Source organism: Lepisma saccharinum, chromosome 5 (assembly GCF_977018435.1).
Source record: "Lepisma saccharinum chromosome 5, izLepSacc3.1, whole genome shotgun sequence".
Taxonomy (NCBI): domain Eukaryota; kingdom Metazoa; phylum Arthropoda; class Insecta; order Zygentoma; family Lepismatidae; genus Lepisma; species Lepisma saccharinum.
This window is the reverse complement of record NC_139233.1, coordinates 89088196-89106464: the sequence shown is the minus strand read 5'-3', so window position 1 is coordinate 89106464 and position 18269 is coordinate 89088196. Positions and strand designations below refer to the sequence as shown.

Here is an 18269-nt window from a genome sequence, read left to right as displayed (position 1 = left end):
ATCAATATACATCCTTGTGATTAGCCAAAAGTGATGTCACAAATTAATTGATTTTTTACCATTGTAAACTGGTAAAGCATAAAAATTTATCAGAAAACTTGATGATTATTTTTATGATCCAATATTTCTCAAAATAATCTGCAACTAGTGAAAGATTCTGCAATTTTTTAATGCTTGTATCACAATTTTATTGTAAGTATAAAAGTTTAAAAAAAGTAAAGCACCATGCCATGAAGGTGTGTAGGAGTGTGGAGTTTGGACACTTTCTTGATCAGGGACAAATCTGGAGGTGGTGCGATCAGCACCATGCTCCTGGCCACCTTTACCCCCCAGAGTTTCCTCCACTTTATACGATGCTGGATGGACAGTTATAACACCATTAAGCCTTGTTTCCATGATATGAAAAACTCAATATGCTGACCAAGGCAGAAATTTATTTTATTTTAAAACATAAACTAAATGTAACGTTTCAACCATCTAGCAAGGTCTTCTTCAGACTCTGTACCCAGTACAAATGAAAAAGGTACAAAACAGGAAGATATATATATACATGGAAATCACTCCTTTGGGACACAAGATTATTAGAAAGTTGTTTTCTCTCTAGAACATTCCAGCAGGTGGCCTTCCCTTGTCAACTGTACTTTCACCTGACAGGTGATTTGGATAAACATTTCCTGACATCTGAAAAGTGAGCATTAAAACTTACAGGAAGGGAGGGCATTCTTTTTTCTTATCCTTTCTTTCTTCATTCCTCTTCCTTCTTCTCTCCTCTTTTGCTCTTGTCCTTTCCACTCTTTCTAACACCTTCCATTCCTTGTTTATCTTCAGTCCCCCATTCCAGTTTATTGTGCCTTCTCCTTTCTACTCTATTTCCTTGGCCTCCTTCCATTTTGTCACTAGTACTCTCTTCTCCCTTCCTATCTGCTTAGCCTCATCCCACTCTATGCTATGTCCTGTTTCTCTTGTGTGTTTAAATATCACATTTTATTCTCTTTTAAGTCGTACATCATCCTTATGTTGTTTCAACCTGTCGTTCAGCCTCTTTTTCATTTCTCCTATGTACACATACCGACATTCTTTACACTTCACTTTGTAGATAATCCCTTCTTATTCCTCTTCTCTGTTTTCCTTTTTCTTATTTGCCTTCTTCGTTATTCCTAAGATGCTTCACCCTCCCTTCCTGTAAGTTTTAATGCCCACTTTCCAGATGATAGGAAATGTTTATCCAAATCGCCTGTCAAGTGAAAGTACAGTTGACAAGGGAAGACCACCTGCTGGAATGTTCTAGAGAGAAAACAACTTTCTAATAATCTTGTGTCAGGAGGGAGTAATTTCTGTGTGTATATATATCTTCCTGTTTTGTACCTTTTTTTCATTTGTACTGGGTACAGAGTCTGAAGAAGACTTTGCTAGAAGGTTGAAATGTTACGTTTAGTTTATGTTTTAAAATAAAATACATTTTCTGCCTTGGTCAGCATATTGAGTTTTTCATGGATGGACAGGTGGAAAAAAAACCAGATTCTCCCCTGCCGGAGATCAAACCTAGTCAGATGCACTAACGATTATATATTATAAATCAATTGTATATAAATAAGTAAGTATGTATAAAGGATTATGATTCATAAATTGATTTTCTACAGTAGCGTCAAAATATGCATTTTTTTTCAAAGAGTAAAAGCTATTAGAAAGCCAATTGTTACATATGTTAAAGGTACGAGGGACTGTTTTGCACAAGGTGGTCATTTATTTCAATAACATCGAAATGTGAAGTACTACTGAAAAGAATGACAGAAGCAAAGGAAAGTATGAATTTGTCCCCATGTTGTAAGTTTTTCAAGTTGACATGATCTGTGAAAAATATATTTTTCTACACCATTGGAAGTTTGATATTCCCAAGAGAACAAATAAACCAATACTCCCATGAGCACAATGCTAAGTTTTCTCCTCCTCCTAGGACAATCCAGGTCGCAGCAGGAAAAGGTTGGTGGGGCAGGAGCAGTTTGGGGTTCTTGCATGTGGCTGGACATAAACTGTTGTAACGAAACAAGGCCGTCAGCCCATTGTCAGGTACACGACACACCGGCATTGTCTCCTCGAAAGACCAACCGGGCATCGCTCCATACCATTTCTCTTTTTGTTATATGCCTCGACTATGCTCAGTACCTGCAGTTCATGAGAGCCCGCATCCCAGAGTTTGGGCTAGGGTCTGCTTTTGAATAATAAAAAAAATTAAGCTTACTTATCTAAGAACTTTAACTCTAATGCAAGGTAACCATTCTTATGCTTAAATTCCCTTCGTGACCGCACCCACATCCCACTGACCAGTGAGGATATGCATGGGAGTCGCGAGCAAAATCAACACCAAGGAGTTGAGTTGAGTTGAGTTGGTGTTTTAGGTCCACTTTATGCACAGTAAGGCTGATCGGGACTGGACCTACAGCTTAAAGTGAGATCTGAACCACTTGTGCCTCCACTGGGTATCGAACCCGGCACCCCTTGATTATAAGACGATGACGCTTTGGTCAACACCAAAGAAACTGACATCTTGTGGATTGATAAAGCCTCTGCCTCACTGACCAGTGATAGCGGGACACCTCATCAAACCAAAAGGATGCCAGTTAATAAGTACTTATAATCCAAATTTACCTTCAAGGAAATACCCATTAACAATTACAGAATTTGTTTACTTCTCAGATTTCAAATAAACATTCCAAGATTGACATGAGAGAAAGTTCTCTGTTTAAACGTTAATCAAAGTTTTCACAGTTCTCAACATAGTTAGAATAAAAGAAAATATACAAACTTCTGAAAAAAGAAAAAAAAAACTACTACAATGCCAAATAAATTTATATCATAATGACTTCTGTAATATAGTCAGATACTTACTATTGAACAAACATAAAACCAAGAGCACTCTCTTCTATTACATGTCCAAATCCCATCAAAGATCTAATACAGCTGTAACTTGAATTCAATAAATGAGTGACAATTTTTTCACTTACTAATGGTCGACAATAGTACTTGTAACCAAATCCAAAGAAAAAATTGCCTAACATCCATCGCAAATTCCTATTCATGCTTTCATCATCTTTTCACATCTACATTACGTTCTATAGAATTCATGAGGTATACCACCATCTTCAGAGTCGACCTCTAAAACATTCATAATAAAATATCAGGGGAGCCTTTCTCTACCCTTTATCAACGCCATATCTCAGCCACAAATTACAAATGTCCACGTAGAATTCCTTTAACATAATAGGGGAATCTATGTCTACCTTATCAACGCCGCTGGCTACTCATATCACAAAAGCAGTACAATAGAATATTATGTAAATGATTTATAGAAAAACATATATTCGACCTGTCACCTATTATGGCTGTTTCAAAATTACACCTAACATCGAACCAAATAAAATAAACCATGAACTTTCCTCAATGTTCTGGATACTCAGACTTTAAACAGACATGTAAACTACCGGGTTTTCGTAAATGATTATCGGGGTTTCCTCATTGTTGTAATCGATCTGGGTGAATGACACGGTGAACACAAATGCACGATATTGTTGAGAAACTCAACAAGTTTTGTTCCTTATTTGTTTCATAGACCTCTGTTTCCCGATTCTGCCACCAGGCGGCAGTTTTCCAAAATGGTGGATATTATTAGTGAGAAGGCATTCTGTGTCCTTGAATATCACGCAACGAGGTCCGTTACAGTTGTGCAATGACATTTTTGTGCACGATATCGCAAAGATGCACCGTCAGACAATTCGATTAGAAGGTGGTATGCACAGTTCAAAGAAAAAGGTTGCATTTGCAAAGGCAAAAGCAGTGGTCGACCATCAGTGTCGGAACATGATGTGGAGCGAGTTCGTGAAACCTATCTACAGAGCCCGAAGAAATCGATTCCTGCTGGATCCAAGGAACTAAACATTCCGAAGACAACATTATGGAGTGTTCTACGAAAACGGCTAAACATGGAACCATACCGCCTAAGTCTGCATCGAAAGCCAACACATAACGACAGTCGTGTACGGGAAACGTTCGCCAGCGATATGCAAAATCTCATGGCTGACGATGACAATTTCATCAGGAATTTCATTTTCACTGACGAGACAACATTCCACCTAAGTGGAAAAGTAAACACACACAATGTGCGCATATGGGGAATGGAAAATCATCATCAGTTTGTTGAGTTGGTTTGGGACTCGGTGAATGTTTTTGTGCTGTGTCACGAGAAAAGATGCACGGTCCATTCTTCTTTATGGAGAAAACGGTTACAGGATTGACATTCCTGGATATGTGTAATGAGTGGTTATCCTCAAGTGGAAGAATATTCTAACACCTTCATCACGCAATTGGATGGAGCACCACCTCACTTCCACTGTGAAGTGCGATCATTGCTCAACAGAAAATTACAACAACGTTGGATGAGGATGAAAACCTTTCATCATGGCTGCCTCCTTCTCCTGACCTTTTCCCCTTGCAATTTTTTCCTCTGGGGATACGTAAAATATACCGTTTCCCATTACCCACTACCATTGAGGAACTGAAAACACCCATAACGAATTGCATCAACAGTGTTACACGTGATATGCTATCCCGAGTGTGGCAGGAATGGGCTATCACTTAGATATCTGCAGGATATTGCGAGGCGAGCACATGGAACATTTGTGACTTTGTCATAAAAACTTGATGAGTTTTCTAACATTTTGCAAAAAATTGCATGCATCTATCTTTATTACATAAAATACAGTGCTTGTTTGTAACCGTGACAATCATTTACGAAAACCCTGCATATAGGCTATGAGATTTAAAATGCACCCTCTGACCAGAGGTATGCTCTCGGATTAATATCATAAAGAATCTTTTTTTTTTTTTATTTAGGAACCTTCTGACCAGAAGAATTCCGAAGGATTATTAAAAAAAAAATTATCTCAACGAGAAGGTTGTATATCTTTGATGAGCCTAATTTATTTATCTTGAATTAATATTGGAGTCACACTGTCCAGTGTTAACTCCAACAGAATTTACAATTTATGATTGATTTCAAATATTAAATTATTAAGATTAAATATTTATATAACAATCATTTATTTATAAGACCGCTAAATCCCCTTTAAGGACCATGTTGACCAGCCACTCCCCCCCACAAAGCCCGTATTCTCCCAGCCCTGGACCTCGACAAGTGATTTAATTACCTAAAAATTCCAGAATATACTAATCAAATTGCCAGCGAAATGGCTGGTACTTATAGTCGTAGGATTACGCAATTCTCTCCCCTGAACAAAAGATTTTTCGAACAGAAAGTTCTTTTTAACCCTCAACAATTACCCTTCCAAAAAGGCATAGCAAGAAACACAATGCTGCAAAATTTACTGATAAACCCACGCAGAGCCGACCGAAAAAGAACGCATTGTTGACAAGAAAGAAAAGAATGCAAGTTTCAACTTGCTCCGTGTTCTTTTTCGCCCAGCAGAAACTGCATTACAATTTAACTAAGAACAAAAAATGCATTCAAGAAAAATTAGAACTCTCAAAGTACTTATACGAGGGTAGTCTAAAGAAAATAGAAAATCATGAAAATTTACCAAAATTTCTCAATCGTAACACTGTTCCCCCTGCCCTTAATTATGGATACCAATTCAGTTTCTTCATGGAATACTTAAAATCAGTGGCAGTCGGCGGCTACTATGATGGGTAGTGTCAACACGACCAAGAAATAAAGAAAAAAAACTCCTTGTGGTTGAGGCACTGGCCAAGATGTTTAACTTTTAATTTATCCTCGTTTGGTAACATGGAAAACAGTGTGTGTAATAAGTAACAATGCACTAATCCGACTAAACTCCACTCACTAACCTATCTTTTATACACTACAGGACATTTCCCTAAAAACACAACAATTGCAGGAGGAAGGGAAAAACAAATCCTATCACCTTCTCCCCCCTTCCCCATCCCCAATGCACACGTATTCCAACTGGATGTCGAAAATATCCTAGACATTTGTTGTAAAAAAAATGTCAAAGGAAACTGGCATCACCATAGGATTTTTTACTTTATAAAAAAATATAAAAGTCTGGATGGCCCTTCGGACACATCTATCTTATATCTAAATGTTCATTTAACTTTGGATAAATACTAAGTTTGTTTTTTCAAAAGTAGGCAGAATAGTAGATAGTACCTTTCTCACAAATTACTTCCCAACGTGTCTTACAAACCAGTCATATTTTTTGATTTATCTCTAAAGGTGGCAGCTATGTCCCTCGTCATGTCAAGTGAAAACAGGTTCGGCTGGTGTCTTATGGCTATCCCCCTTCCCCTTCAACCACCTTGTTCCCCGCTGATATTTCTTCAACCCTCTGCACGTGTGTCAACTTGGTTAGGCCAGCTCTTGGACGGACTGTTGAATCGCGAGGGTACGAAACAGCTGGCGATGTCACGTGGAGGTTGGGACAGCCGTCAGCTTGACCGATTCAGAGATTCGAATCTTCTTGTATGTAAATTATAAATGTATTAATTTAACAATTCTTTGGCGAGGTATGAGTTTCCACTGAGGGGAGTGCCATGGCACGGCAGCTCTGCCCTTCGAGCTGCCGCTGATTAAACTTTTTAGTGGTTGTCTATTAATTTTGAAGAACCACTGCCTTAATTAACAAAGGTTGTGGCACCCAGAATGGAGATAGTAGCACATTACTGCTTTGTTTACTCCCAGTTGGTGGCAGTTCTGGTGGATGATTGGTACTGTGCTGTACTGCTCAATGGGACGTAGTTTGCATTGTGCTTATTGGATTAGTGCTTGCATCAATGTGGAAATACTGAACTTTACCTTCATAATTCGTTCACTACGTTTTCCACAGCAAATGAAGATTACTAGTTACCAGTAAATTTTGCACTGGCAAACCTCTTAACAGTAAACCCCTGGAAAAGATTACATTCACTTCACATTCAGATAGGCTAATTTGGACTGGACTTACAGTTCAAAGTGGCATTTGAACTACGTATGTGCTTCCACCAGGAAATGAATCTGCAGGCCCTTTCTTACAAGGTGAAATAAGATAAGCTAGCAGACATATTCTAAACATTTTCAGGATGTTTGAAACAAGTTTTACAAAAAGATATACACTTACATGTTGAAAAGCATCCCAAAATATATCCAAGGTCACTTCCATTTTGCATGCTATTGGCAAAAGATCAAAACTTTTAGGGTGTTTGGTGCCATGTCTATTGAAGTGAAGTGCTTCATAATACTCCACTGTTCGCTCTCTCAAATCATGAGGCATATCATTTCTCTCCTGCAATTAAATGATATATTTGGGAAAGATTCTATATCTCTTTACTCTAGTAATATTACAATAAAAAATGTTGTGGTTCAATTACTTTGTGTCTCACAAAGGTGGACAGGGAAAACATTCCACCAAACATTTGTATAAATCATGCTATCTATGAATTCTACAGTTATCTAATGTAAATAATACTACAGCTAAACTTTACATTCCATTAACAATTTTTTCTCTGATGTGAATATTAATATAGGTCCAATGTGCCATTGCTGTGCCAGGACAGCAATGGCACAGACCCAGATTCGAGTTGTGGCCAAGCCTGCCTGCACTTTTTGCTGAAATTTCTATGTACCAGCTAGTCACAATAAAAGTTGTCGTACTCAGAGCCTTCTGGAGCCCATTCAAAGCATTGAATTGTGCTGAAACATGGTGTAGAGGCCATGGAACCAAAGGGGAACTGAATGCTGGCCAAAAGAAAAAATATAGTTCCAATTTTCACCATTACATGAAAATGTAGTGTTGAAATCTGGTGCACAGTGAACAACATCCTGGGAAATGCTTTATGCAACCACTGACCACATTCGCTTCTCCATGGTCTTCATAGCCTCTATACTAAGTTTCACCTTGATCTGTTGCTTCAGACAGACTCCAGAGGGCTATGAGTAGGGTAAATTTCATTCTAAGTGCCACATTTGCACCTGGTGGCAAAAATTGAAACTAGTTTTCTTTTCTACAGCATTCTCTTAACCTCATAGCTTCTATACAAAGTTTCAGCACAATTCATTGCTTTGAACGAGCTCTAGATTAATTGTGACCACCTGGTACTACATCTCCCTTGTGTGCCAAATCATAAAGCTAACTATGACAGTTTTACTTATTTTTAATATCTTGTAAATGAATATAAGTTGTATGTGTGGTTAAAAATTTAACTATCTAGTCATATAAAGTTTGACTAACTATGATCTGATACAGAAACAAATGTATTATGGGTTCTTCGCTATAAATAAAATAAGTAATATACTGATACATGACTTAGTATTTCATTACCACTTTAAAAAACTATATAATATTGTACTTTTAGAGCACTAGTTCACGTCAAGAAATAATTTGTCATTGTATGTTTTACTATTATATTATGTTATATTATTATAAAAAAAATTCTGCCAAATTGATGTATAGATATATATTACGAGGTGGGATCAAAAAGTTACGAGACTAGCTCTGTTTACAAGAAAGTAATTTATTTACCTATGTTTACACACGATCACATTCAAAATAGTCACCTTGTACAGCAATACAGCACTCCCAGCGTTTCTGCCACTGCTGGAATGCATCCCAGAAGTCTTCTTTTCGAAGCGTGTCAAGCATCTTCTGCGATTCGCGCTGGATCTCCGCAGGTCAAAACGGCGACCTTTGAGCTGGATCTTCAGCTTTGGGAAGATAGCAAAGTCCGAAGGAGCAAAATCTGGCGAGTAGGGTGGGTGCAGAAGTGTGATCATCTAGTTTCTGGTGAGAAACTCACATGTGAGGAGAGCACGGTGACAGGGTGCATTGTCGTCATGGATCAGCCAGTATTTCGTGTGCCACAGATCCTGTCGCTTTCGCCGAATGTCCTCCCTCAGACACTTTAAAACCTGGCAGTAGAACTCGCTATTGACGGTCTGGCCCCTGGGGACGAATTCGTGATGCACAATGCTGCGAATGTCAAAAAAGACGATGAGCATGCACTTGCCTCGCCTTTTTCGGACGTGGAGATGATGGGCTCTTTCACTGTGCTTTGTCTCAGGGTCGTACCTGTACACCCAAGTTTCGTCGCCAGTAATGATTCTCGACATGAAGGATGGGTCATCCACGGCACGCTGACGGAGTTCTTGGCAGACTTGGATGCGGTGTTCCTTCTGCACCTAGGTCTGCAGCCTGGGGATGAACTTGGCAGCAACACGACGCATGTTCAAATCACAAGTGAGGATTGCCTGCACTGCTCCGTATGACACACCGACAATGGAAGCAATGTTGTGGATTGTTCTCCGACGATCCTCATCCACAAGTTGCCGAATGGTTTCAACATTTTCGGGTGTTGTGCTTGTTGAAGGTCGTCCTGATCTCTCGTCATCTTCCAGTGATGTTCTTCCAGTCTTGAAGCGCGCGTGCCACTCGAAACACCTTGCACGACTCATTGCAGGATCGCCGTACACTTGCCGAATCATGTCAAGTGTCTCTGTGGTGGATTTGCCCAGTATCACACAGAATTTCAAGTTCGCTCGTTGTTCTAACTTGCTGTCCATGATGAAATCGCAGACGTGGTAACACATGTGGTCAGAAGAGCACCAGGTGCACAGCTCACGATGTACACAGGACGATGTCTCTTGGGACACTGACTTATGAAGGTTGGTGCTCCCTGTGCCTGTGCATGTAGCCTTGCACTGCCATCTGTTGGCATGTTACAGAAATAGTATCAAAACTTTTTGATACCACCTCGTATGTGCGATGTCAACATGTTGTATTTTGTAATGTACATGCACCAATGCCCCTCAGGGATACTTTCAGTGTGAAAATTGCCCAATAAACTCAAACAATATTTTCACAAAAAATAGTTATAATTTAATCAACTTACAAAATATAGTTTCAAGTTAGATAGTTCGTTACTGAAAATATACTCATGAATGTGGGTTTTGGTGACAAAATTTGTAGTAGTTACAATCAATGTAGTGGTAAGTGCAAATCCACATAAGCCAAACAATACTTCTGTCCATTTTTCACCTAAAGTTACTGGCACAATATCACCAACACTGCAATGCAAAAAATAAATAAGTACATGAAGAAATAGACAACACATTCATAACTGAATTTGTCTCTGACAAGTTAAAGGTACAGGTGGAACAGTGCCATTTAATTAGGATTCCAAGATGTATGACTTAAAACACGCAGAAGGTTGAGAACCCTCAAACTAAAGAACTCTGGCTGGTGAAGGTGAGATAGCCAGGTTAGTTTCTTAAATGAGGTTGAGAAATCAAACCTCATTGACGAACCGCAGGGACGTTTTCCCCCATGCACAAGTCAGGGTCAAGGTGAAACCAGTTTAGGACAAAATGATTTATGGTCACTTGCAGTTGACGTGAGGCTGAGGAGAAAATCTGAGCGACAAAAGATGGTGTGTTCGTAGGCATAGAGACCAAGTAAAGGGGTGAGAATGTTTTCCATAACACTAATGACTGCTATGGCAGAGTCACACCCATGTCACTAACCTGAGGGATGCAATTTTCTTGTAGATGAGGGTTCGTTTACAAGGGGCTGAGGGGAGAGCCTGGAAATTTCATATTTCCTATAAAATTTACATCTGTAAATACATTCCCAAGCAGGGACAGAATATTTCTTGGCAACTGAGAATAATTTGCACTACAATAGTTAATATGATTATTATTCATCAATACTTTTTAGTATTAGAATTTAAATTAAAGAAGGGGGAAGGTAAAATGATAGTATTGCTATGTCAAATTTTTGTGAAAAGATCGAAATCCTGTAAATGCAAGCTATTTGTACTTTAATGATACAATTAAAATTAACCCCTTCCCTGTGAAATTTTCTGACAAAATGGTTTCCCGTTCTGCATATTTTTTTCTGAGTTTGCGTAGTAATGTTTTTAAGTAGCTACTGCTTCAGCACAATTCATCCGAGTATCATGGTTCATATGTCTCTCTCTTCAGAATAGAACAGGCTTTCAAATGGTACCACGCACATGTGTACATCATGTATGAGGAAAGGGAAATTGGGGAAAATTCGGAAATTTCCCTCCGAAAAATCCCTTTTGGTAACTTTGGGGCCCTCTGGACCAACCCTGGATATAGGTACACTATTATAATCTGCCTTGAAAAATACTATGGTCTATACGTAATGCGACCACCAAGTTTCATTGCAATATCTTCATTAGGTATGAGGGATGAGGGAAAAAAATATTTAGCAATCCTGTTTGACAATACTGTTAGAAACCAATCAGGGATAATTCTGGAAATTTCCCTCCAGAATATCCCTTTTGGTAAATCTGAGGCCCTCTGGACCGGCCCCTATTATAATCTACCTTGAAAAACACTATGGTCTATATGTAATGCATCCGCCAAGATTCATTGCAATATCTTCAAAAGGTATGAGGGATGAGGGAAAAAAAATATTTAGCAATGCTGTTTGACAATACTATTAGAAACTCACAAACTCAACAACCAACAATAAATCACCAACATTTCAAATAACGCAACACCAAAAAAACGTACATAAAACAACTGACTAAACGTGGCACACAAATGAACTCACATTTGCAGTTTGTCAGCATAACACAAAATTAGTTTACTTTCCTTTGAACTACTTCTTCAGGGTGGCTACAAACAAGCAGAAATGAAATTCCCTGACTTTTCCAGGTTTTCCAGGACAAAATTTACATTTTCCCCTGACAATTACAACCTAAATTAAATCGATGTTTTTGCAAATGGAAATAATAAACTCATACAGATCCACGTATGGTTCTGTTAAGTACCGATATTATCTTCTATGAAATTGACTTAATTTCTCTATTCTCTACGATTTGAATTCAAACTTCAAAATAGTGAATTTGTAAAATTATTACAATTCACAAGCTAGGGAAGGATTACGGAATTTTGTCATACGCAGTAAGTTTAAAATAAAATACTTGATTATTTTTAAAGTTACGACTAAATGAGATATGAGTGAAGAGTGACTGATTAAGAAATACAATTTGTAATTTATCAATCTCCTTATACATTCTCGGTATTATATGTTGATATTTCCACTGAGGTTTGGAACTCTCTGCTTGCAAGAACCATGAGTGCGGACTCATTTTTCAATGCATAAAGCTACTTCTCTCTTCTCTGTAAAGCAAACAACCTAACTCTTGCATATAAGTAAAACAATTGAATCGAACAAAATCAAGTGTCATATTTCCTTACATTATCAATGGGATTTCTGCTTCAGTACAGTATATCCAAATGAAGTACTGTGAAACTGACAACGTGCAGTTATACCATTAATGCTGACAAAAATGGTATGTAAATATTAGAAATTTAACGCAAGGAATTTATAGAATTGCATTGTATAGGTACCTGATTTAGCTAACCACACATTAAAACAGGAACACTCTAATAATAAAAGCTTCTGAAAGTTCATATACGAGGGGCATCCTGAAAAAAGCTCCAATGGTATGCAGCACTAGTGGTCGGAGAGTGACACACACACATGCAGGCAGGAAGAAGTGCCATGTAGCTGTAATCTGGTACAGTTGCAATGCAGCCGTTTTAGGACAGTTCTAGTTTAAAGATTGCAGCTCTCACACAGTCTCCCACCGACTGCGATGTAGCCTACATTGCACGCTCAGAATTTGGCACAGAGCCACCAGCAATCGTGTGAGGTGTGCAGACCGGACGTCGCGAGTGATAGTATGATCAGACGATGATGCAGACAATTCACGGATGGCCAATCGAATGTGCACAAACCCATACAGCTGAGTACACACGGGCCCTTTGCATCACTTCAGGTGAGAGATCTTGGACTACTCCCTGTACAGCCCTGGCCTTGAATGTACCGACTTTCATATCTTTGTTTAACTGAAGAGGTTTCTGGCATGGCAAGGATTTGACCGCTACACTGTGGTAGAGATACTTCCAGTCTTTGCTGTCAGACACATATACCATGGGCATACAAAATTTAGTGCCATGCTACGACAAATGCCAGAACAACGGTGGTGATTATGCCAAACATTAGGTTAGGACTCTCTATTACTAATGCAACAAATTACATCTGATATTCTTGTTTTATTTATGCCTAATCAGTAGAGACCTCGATACTTTGTTATTTTTTTCAAATTGGTGTATTTTCTTATTTTTTATTTTTTACTATACTGTGTCATTTTCCCCAAAATTCACAATTTCATTTTAGCGCATTTTCTGGCAAATATCTGAAATTATACCTTCATGGTGTTTTTAAACTACTGTTTCAAATTGTAAGTCACATGGCTTACGCCTCTTCGTGAGAGTTTGATATCTTGAAAGTTATTTTGGGAAAGTTATTTTGCATAACAATTTTTTAATTTTAAGGTAAGGATTTTAGATAATGGAATTTTCCTCGTATATACTGAAGGGTGCATAATGACCATAAGTGGCGACGCACCCAAAAAATTTAAATCAATCAATCTCACGTGACAGATACTGATATATTATGGCACCAAAAATTGGCATTATCTTTTACTTTTTTATCCTTACTCAGATATGACAATCTCTCACGAGTTTAAACAGACAGGACAGAGAGTGGCGTTAATTTCATTGCAATACTAGTGTTGCAGTAAATTTGAGGTTGGGAGCATGTACTTGCCAATTTTTATAACGTTCACCAATGCAATTTATGTTTCACTTTTTCGTGATAGTATTGAATATATATCCCGTTTGGTTGGATTCTTCTTGATATCTAAGAATAGTGCAATTTCATTGTAAACGTATGTTAACTTGTGCGAAACAAGTAATACATCAGGATGATGAAAGAAAACCTTTGTGAGCACTGCACATTAAATAAGGTGAAGTGAGCCAGAAGAGTAATAAATTACCAGCAGAATATTTGCAGTCTAAAGCTCTTCTTGTTTATGCATTCGATTTTTGTTGGATGTTGCAGTCCATGCAATTTCTGTCGCATGTTGTAGTGAGATACTTTGTCGGGTGGCGATATTCGACAAAAATCGTATGCATCAATGGAACCTATTTGTTTCCATGTTCCTTCAGTTTGTCCAACAAAATGCCTTACTATGACGTCTGACAACTATCGGACGGCGCAATCCGCTTTTATCCCCTCCATCTGTTGACAAGTCCCCTTACTACTCCCATATGGATAAGAAAAAATGATAATTCAATGCATTTTCCACTTAATATTTAGAGGCTTAACCTTTACTCCCCCCTGATGATACCATATGGTATTATCAGAGTACGGTCGTACTGGCCCGATGATACCATATAGTATCATGGTGCTGATTACAAAATGAATGTGCTTTTCGGACCTTTATACTCTTATGTTTGGGTGGAAACTCTGACACAGATCTGGAGCAAGCCTGGGAAATTCATATTGATGACCAACCTCCCCCCCTCTCAGCAATCTATGGCACATTTCCGAACAGAGTTTCACATTTTCGTTCATTATTCAACTTGTATGGCACCCACGAACATGAAACATGTTTCAATCTCTTTGGAAACGTCCATTCCTTGAAGAGAATACTAAGGTTTGAGCCTTCTCCCCAAAATAGTGGGAGAAGAGGGGGCAAACTCCAGATTTTTATGTTGTTTCCTTTCATTGAAATTTGGTGGTCGCTCCCCCAAACCCCCCTTCCTCGGTTCGGCTTTCTGAATTGTACACGTATGCATGCTCTGATGTTCTAGCTGCAAAACAAAAATTATCCGAAGTAGATTGCTCCCATAATGCCAGAGTTATAACTATTTTCCTCCAAAAATGCAAATTAACTATTTTTCGTTAAAAAAAATCACATTTTGGCTTATTATTCAACTTGTATGGCACCCAAAAACATGAAACATTTTTCATTCTCTTTGGAAACGTCCATTCTTTGAAGGAAATACTAAGGTTTGCAAATTCTCCACAAAGTAGCAGGAGAAGAGGTGGCAAACTCCAGATTTTTGTTTTTTCTTTCATTGAAATTCGGGGGTCGCACCCCCAAGCCCCTCTTCCTCGCTCCGGCGTTCTGAACTGTACACGGTTGCATGCTCTGATGTTCTAGCTGCAAAACGAAACTTATCCGAAGTAGATTGCTTCATAGTGCCCGAGTTATAACAATTTACCTCCAAAAATGCAAATCACAGATTTTTCGTAAAAAAAATCACATTTTGGCTTATTATTCAACTTGTATGGCACACAAGAACATGAAACATGTTTCATTCTCTTGAGAAATGTCCATTCTTTAAAAAGAATAATAAAGTTTGCGCCTTCTCCCAAAATAGTGGCAGAAGAGGGGACAAACTCCAGATTTTTATGTTCCTTTCCATTGAAATTCATGGGTCGCGCCCCCAAAAACCCCCTTCCTCGGTTCGGCGTTCTGAATTGTACACGGTTGCATGCTCTGATGCTCTAGCTGCAAAACAAAACTTATCCGAAGTAGATTGCTCCCATAGTGCCAGAGTTTTAACAATTTTCTGAGCAATATGCAAATTACCTATTTTTCGTAAAAAACAGGACAGAGTTTAACATTTTGGCTTATTATTCAACTTGTATGGCACACAAGAACATGAAACATATTTCATTCTCTTGAGAAATGTCCATTCTTTGAAAAGAATACTAAAGTTCGCGCCTTCTCCCCAACATAGCGGGAGAAGAGGGGGCAAACTCCAGAGTTTTATGTTTTTTTCCATTGAAATTCGGGGGACTTGTCCCCAAGCCCCCCTTCCTCGGTCCGGTGTTCTAAATTGTACACGGTTGCATGCGCTGATATTTTAGCTGCAAAACAAAAGTTATCCGAAGTAGATTGCTTCCATAGTGCTCGAGTTATAACAATATTCTTCCCAAGAGTGTTCGAATTTAAAATTCCCGCTGAGAAGCCCGGGCGAGAGAAATCTCTCCCTTTCTCCTCCTCCTGCCATACTGGTTTCTGGTGGCGTGGTTGTGTTGCGCATGAAAGGGGCCTAAAAGTTGAGGCCGAAACTTACGAACGAGATTTCCTGTTCCCGTGCAGAGTTCCATAAAGATATCTTTAAATAAATAAATAATAAAAAAAGAAAAAGTCAATGAAGACGAAATTCCCTGACATTTCCCTGACTTTTTTTGACACCTCAAATTCCCTGACTTTTCCCGGTTTTCCAGGTTTTCCAGGTCTGTCGCCACCCTGTTCTTCTTCTTGTTGTTCTTTGTCGGCACTGAAAATCGTGACTAAATAAAAGGTTGTTGTTTCTTCAATAGCAAAACATATTTTCCACCAACAAAAAACGTATTATTCTGTTCAACACAGGTTACTTCAGTCAGAGATGTTCGCGGGCGTAATATTATGCCCAACACAGAATAAACTATAGTGACCAAAGGCGTAATATTACACCGAACACAGGGAAGAGGATAACTCCTATTAAGGTAGGTGATAACAATTTTTAAAATATCCATACATGGAAAGAAATTTCTGCACTTCCTATGCCTATGAATAAATCTTGTTGAATTCAAAAAGTGGATTCATCTATTCCATCCCTGGCTGCAACAAAACTATCCTATACATACCTAACTTTCATTTTTGCATCAATCCATAATTTATTTGCTGACTTAGTGGCTGAGCAAGATAAGTGGTCAACTTTTGATCATGTCAAGTTCCTTTGTTCGAGTATCTACCTGGGCATGGGTATTATTTGTGAGTATCTGTATCCCTTCATCAATTTCATCTACTCACTTACTACTCATTTTCACCGTTGCAATTAGCTAAAAGTGGCAGAAAAGCAATCTAAAATAATAAAAATACAAGATACAAAATGCATCATCATCATCATCATCAGTAACATTGAAGATCACTTTTCAAGTTGCACAATCCTAATTAAGTCATTGTATTGATATATAGTAATGAAGGAATTGGGAACAGAAAGTTGGAGAAAAACATTTCTTAAAAATCGTCTCCCAGCTCATTATCTGAATGCTAATCCTAATCTACCGGATGCAGAGTCAAGAGGATAAGAAATTTCACTCAGCCTAAGAAACTACAGAGCATATCCTGGGACTTGGAGAATATGCCCTGCGAGTATGATGAGCTTATCGACTGTCCAACCAATTTGTCGGCCTCCTCCATCACCAAGGGCAACCTCCTGCCATTTCCGAGACCAATGTTCAAGACACCAATTCGACTCCTAACGTCGCTGATCAACACAGCAAGAAGTCAAGGATGATCATCAAACAAGGGGTGCGTGAAATTCATGCTGACTTCTTCTGTTTCAATCTCCATTATCTCCACTGATCAGGGCAGAAATAGCACGACAGTCCCAAACTTGAATCTCGACTCAGGAGTGGACAAGACTAAAAATAATTCAGGCATCAGATCCTTTTTCTCAGGAGCCAGAATTTATTTCTTTTACAAATACTGTCTAAGAAACAATGAATCCAACTAAAATAAAGCTCCACATTTTGAAATGTAACCATACAACATCTAATTTATTAACTAATAGAAGATTGGAATAAAAGTAATTAACCCTTGCACCAGAGTGACCTTCCAGAAGGCTCTACCGGTTACATCATAAATAACTATGCAATACATTCTAGCATATGGGCATATGGGCATACCACTGCATACCATATCATTGCACATTTTAAAATTCGGCTAAAAAACAGTGCAAAAATGTATAATGGCAGTGTATTATTCTGAATTAATGGTACACATGATACACAAACATAAAAAAAAACCTATACTGTACTCATTATTTTTAAAAAAAGGGTAATGGAAATTTCCACACGTGTACTCGAATTATTTTTTTCTTCTTTAATAACTGGATTCGAACATTCATTTGTCAGGTGAATATTTTTAGGCATCATGGCAACTGAACAGGGTTTGCATTTTGCCCAGGTTTTTTTGTTGTTTTTTCCAGATAAAACCCAATTAAACCCAGGAAAAACTGGGTTTTATTGGTTTTTTCATGTTATATTTATAAATATATACATTTTAAAAATGAAATACATTTTCCCTGATAGTAATATATTGGAACATTCAATTTGTATTATTTTAGTTCACTGAATCAAAAACTATACTGCTGGACAAAAAAAAACCGGACACTTGCATTTTCTGTGATAATGCAATGGGTCGATAAAAGCTCTGGTACAAGGGCTAACTAAATGTTGCAGAAACTGAATTAAGTACGAATGCATAAACAAAGTCCGAGCCTATGAATGGTGCATATGGTACTACATGATCTGCCGAACATTCTGTAATATACCTGCGAGCTGTTATTGCAATTCAGATGTCAAATATTAAAGTGTCCG

The 18269-nt window shown here is 38.3% G+C and overlaps 1 protein-coding gene across 1 annotated transcript in view; it reads right to left on the bottom strand.

Annotated features, from left to right (window-relative positions):
- The window catches only part of LOC145988136 (uncharacterized), a 127554-nt gene that overhangs the window by 85439 nt on the left and 23846 nt on the right, over positions 1-18269 (bottom strand). The window contains exons 4-5 of the mRNA XM_083122967.1: positions 9895-10069; positions 7128-7292 (exon numbers count right to left, since the gene is read on the bottom strand). Of these exons, the coding sequence (XP_082979093.1) occupies positions 7128-7292; positions 9895-10069 (340 nt within the window). The remainder of the gene's footprint in view (positions 1-7127; positions 7293-9894; positions 10070-18269) is intronic.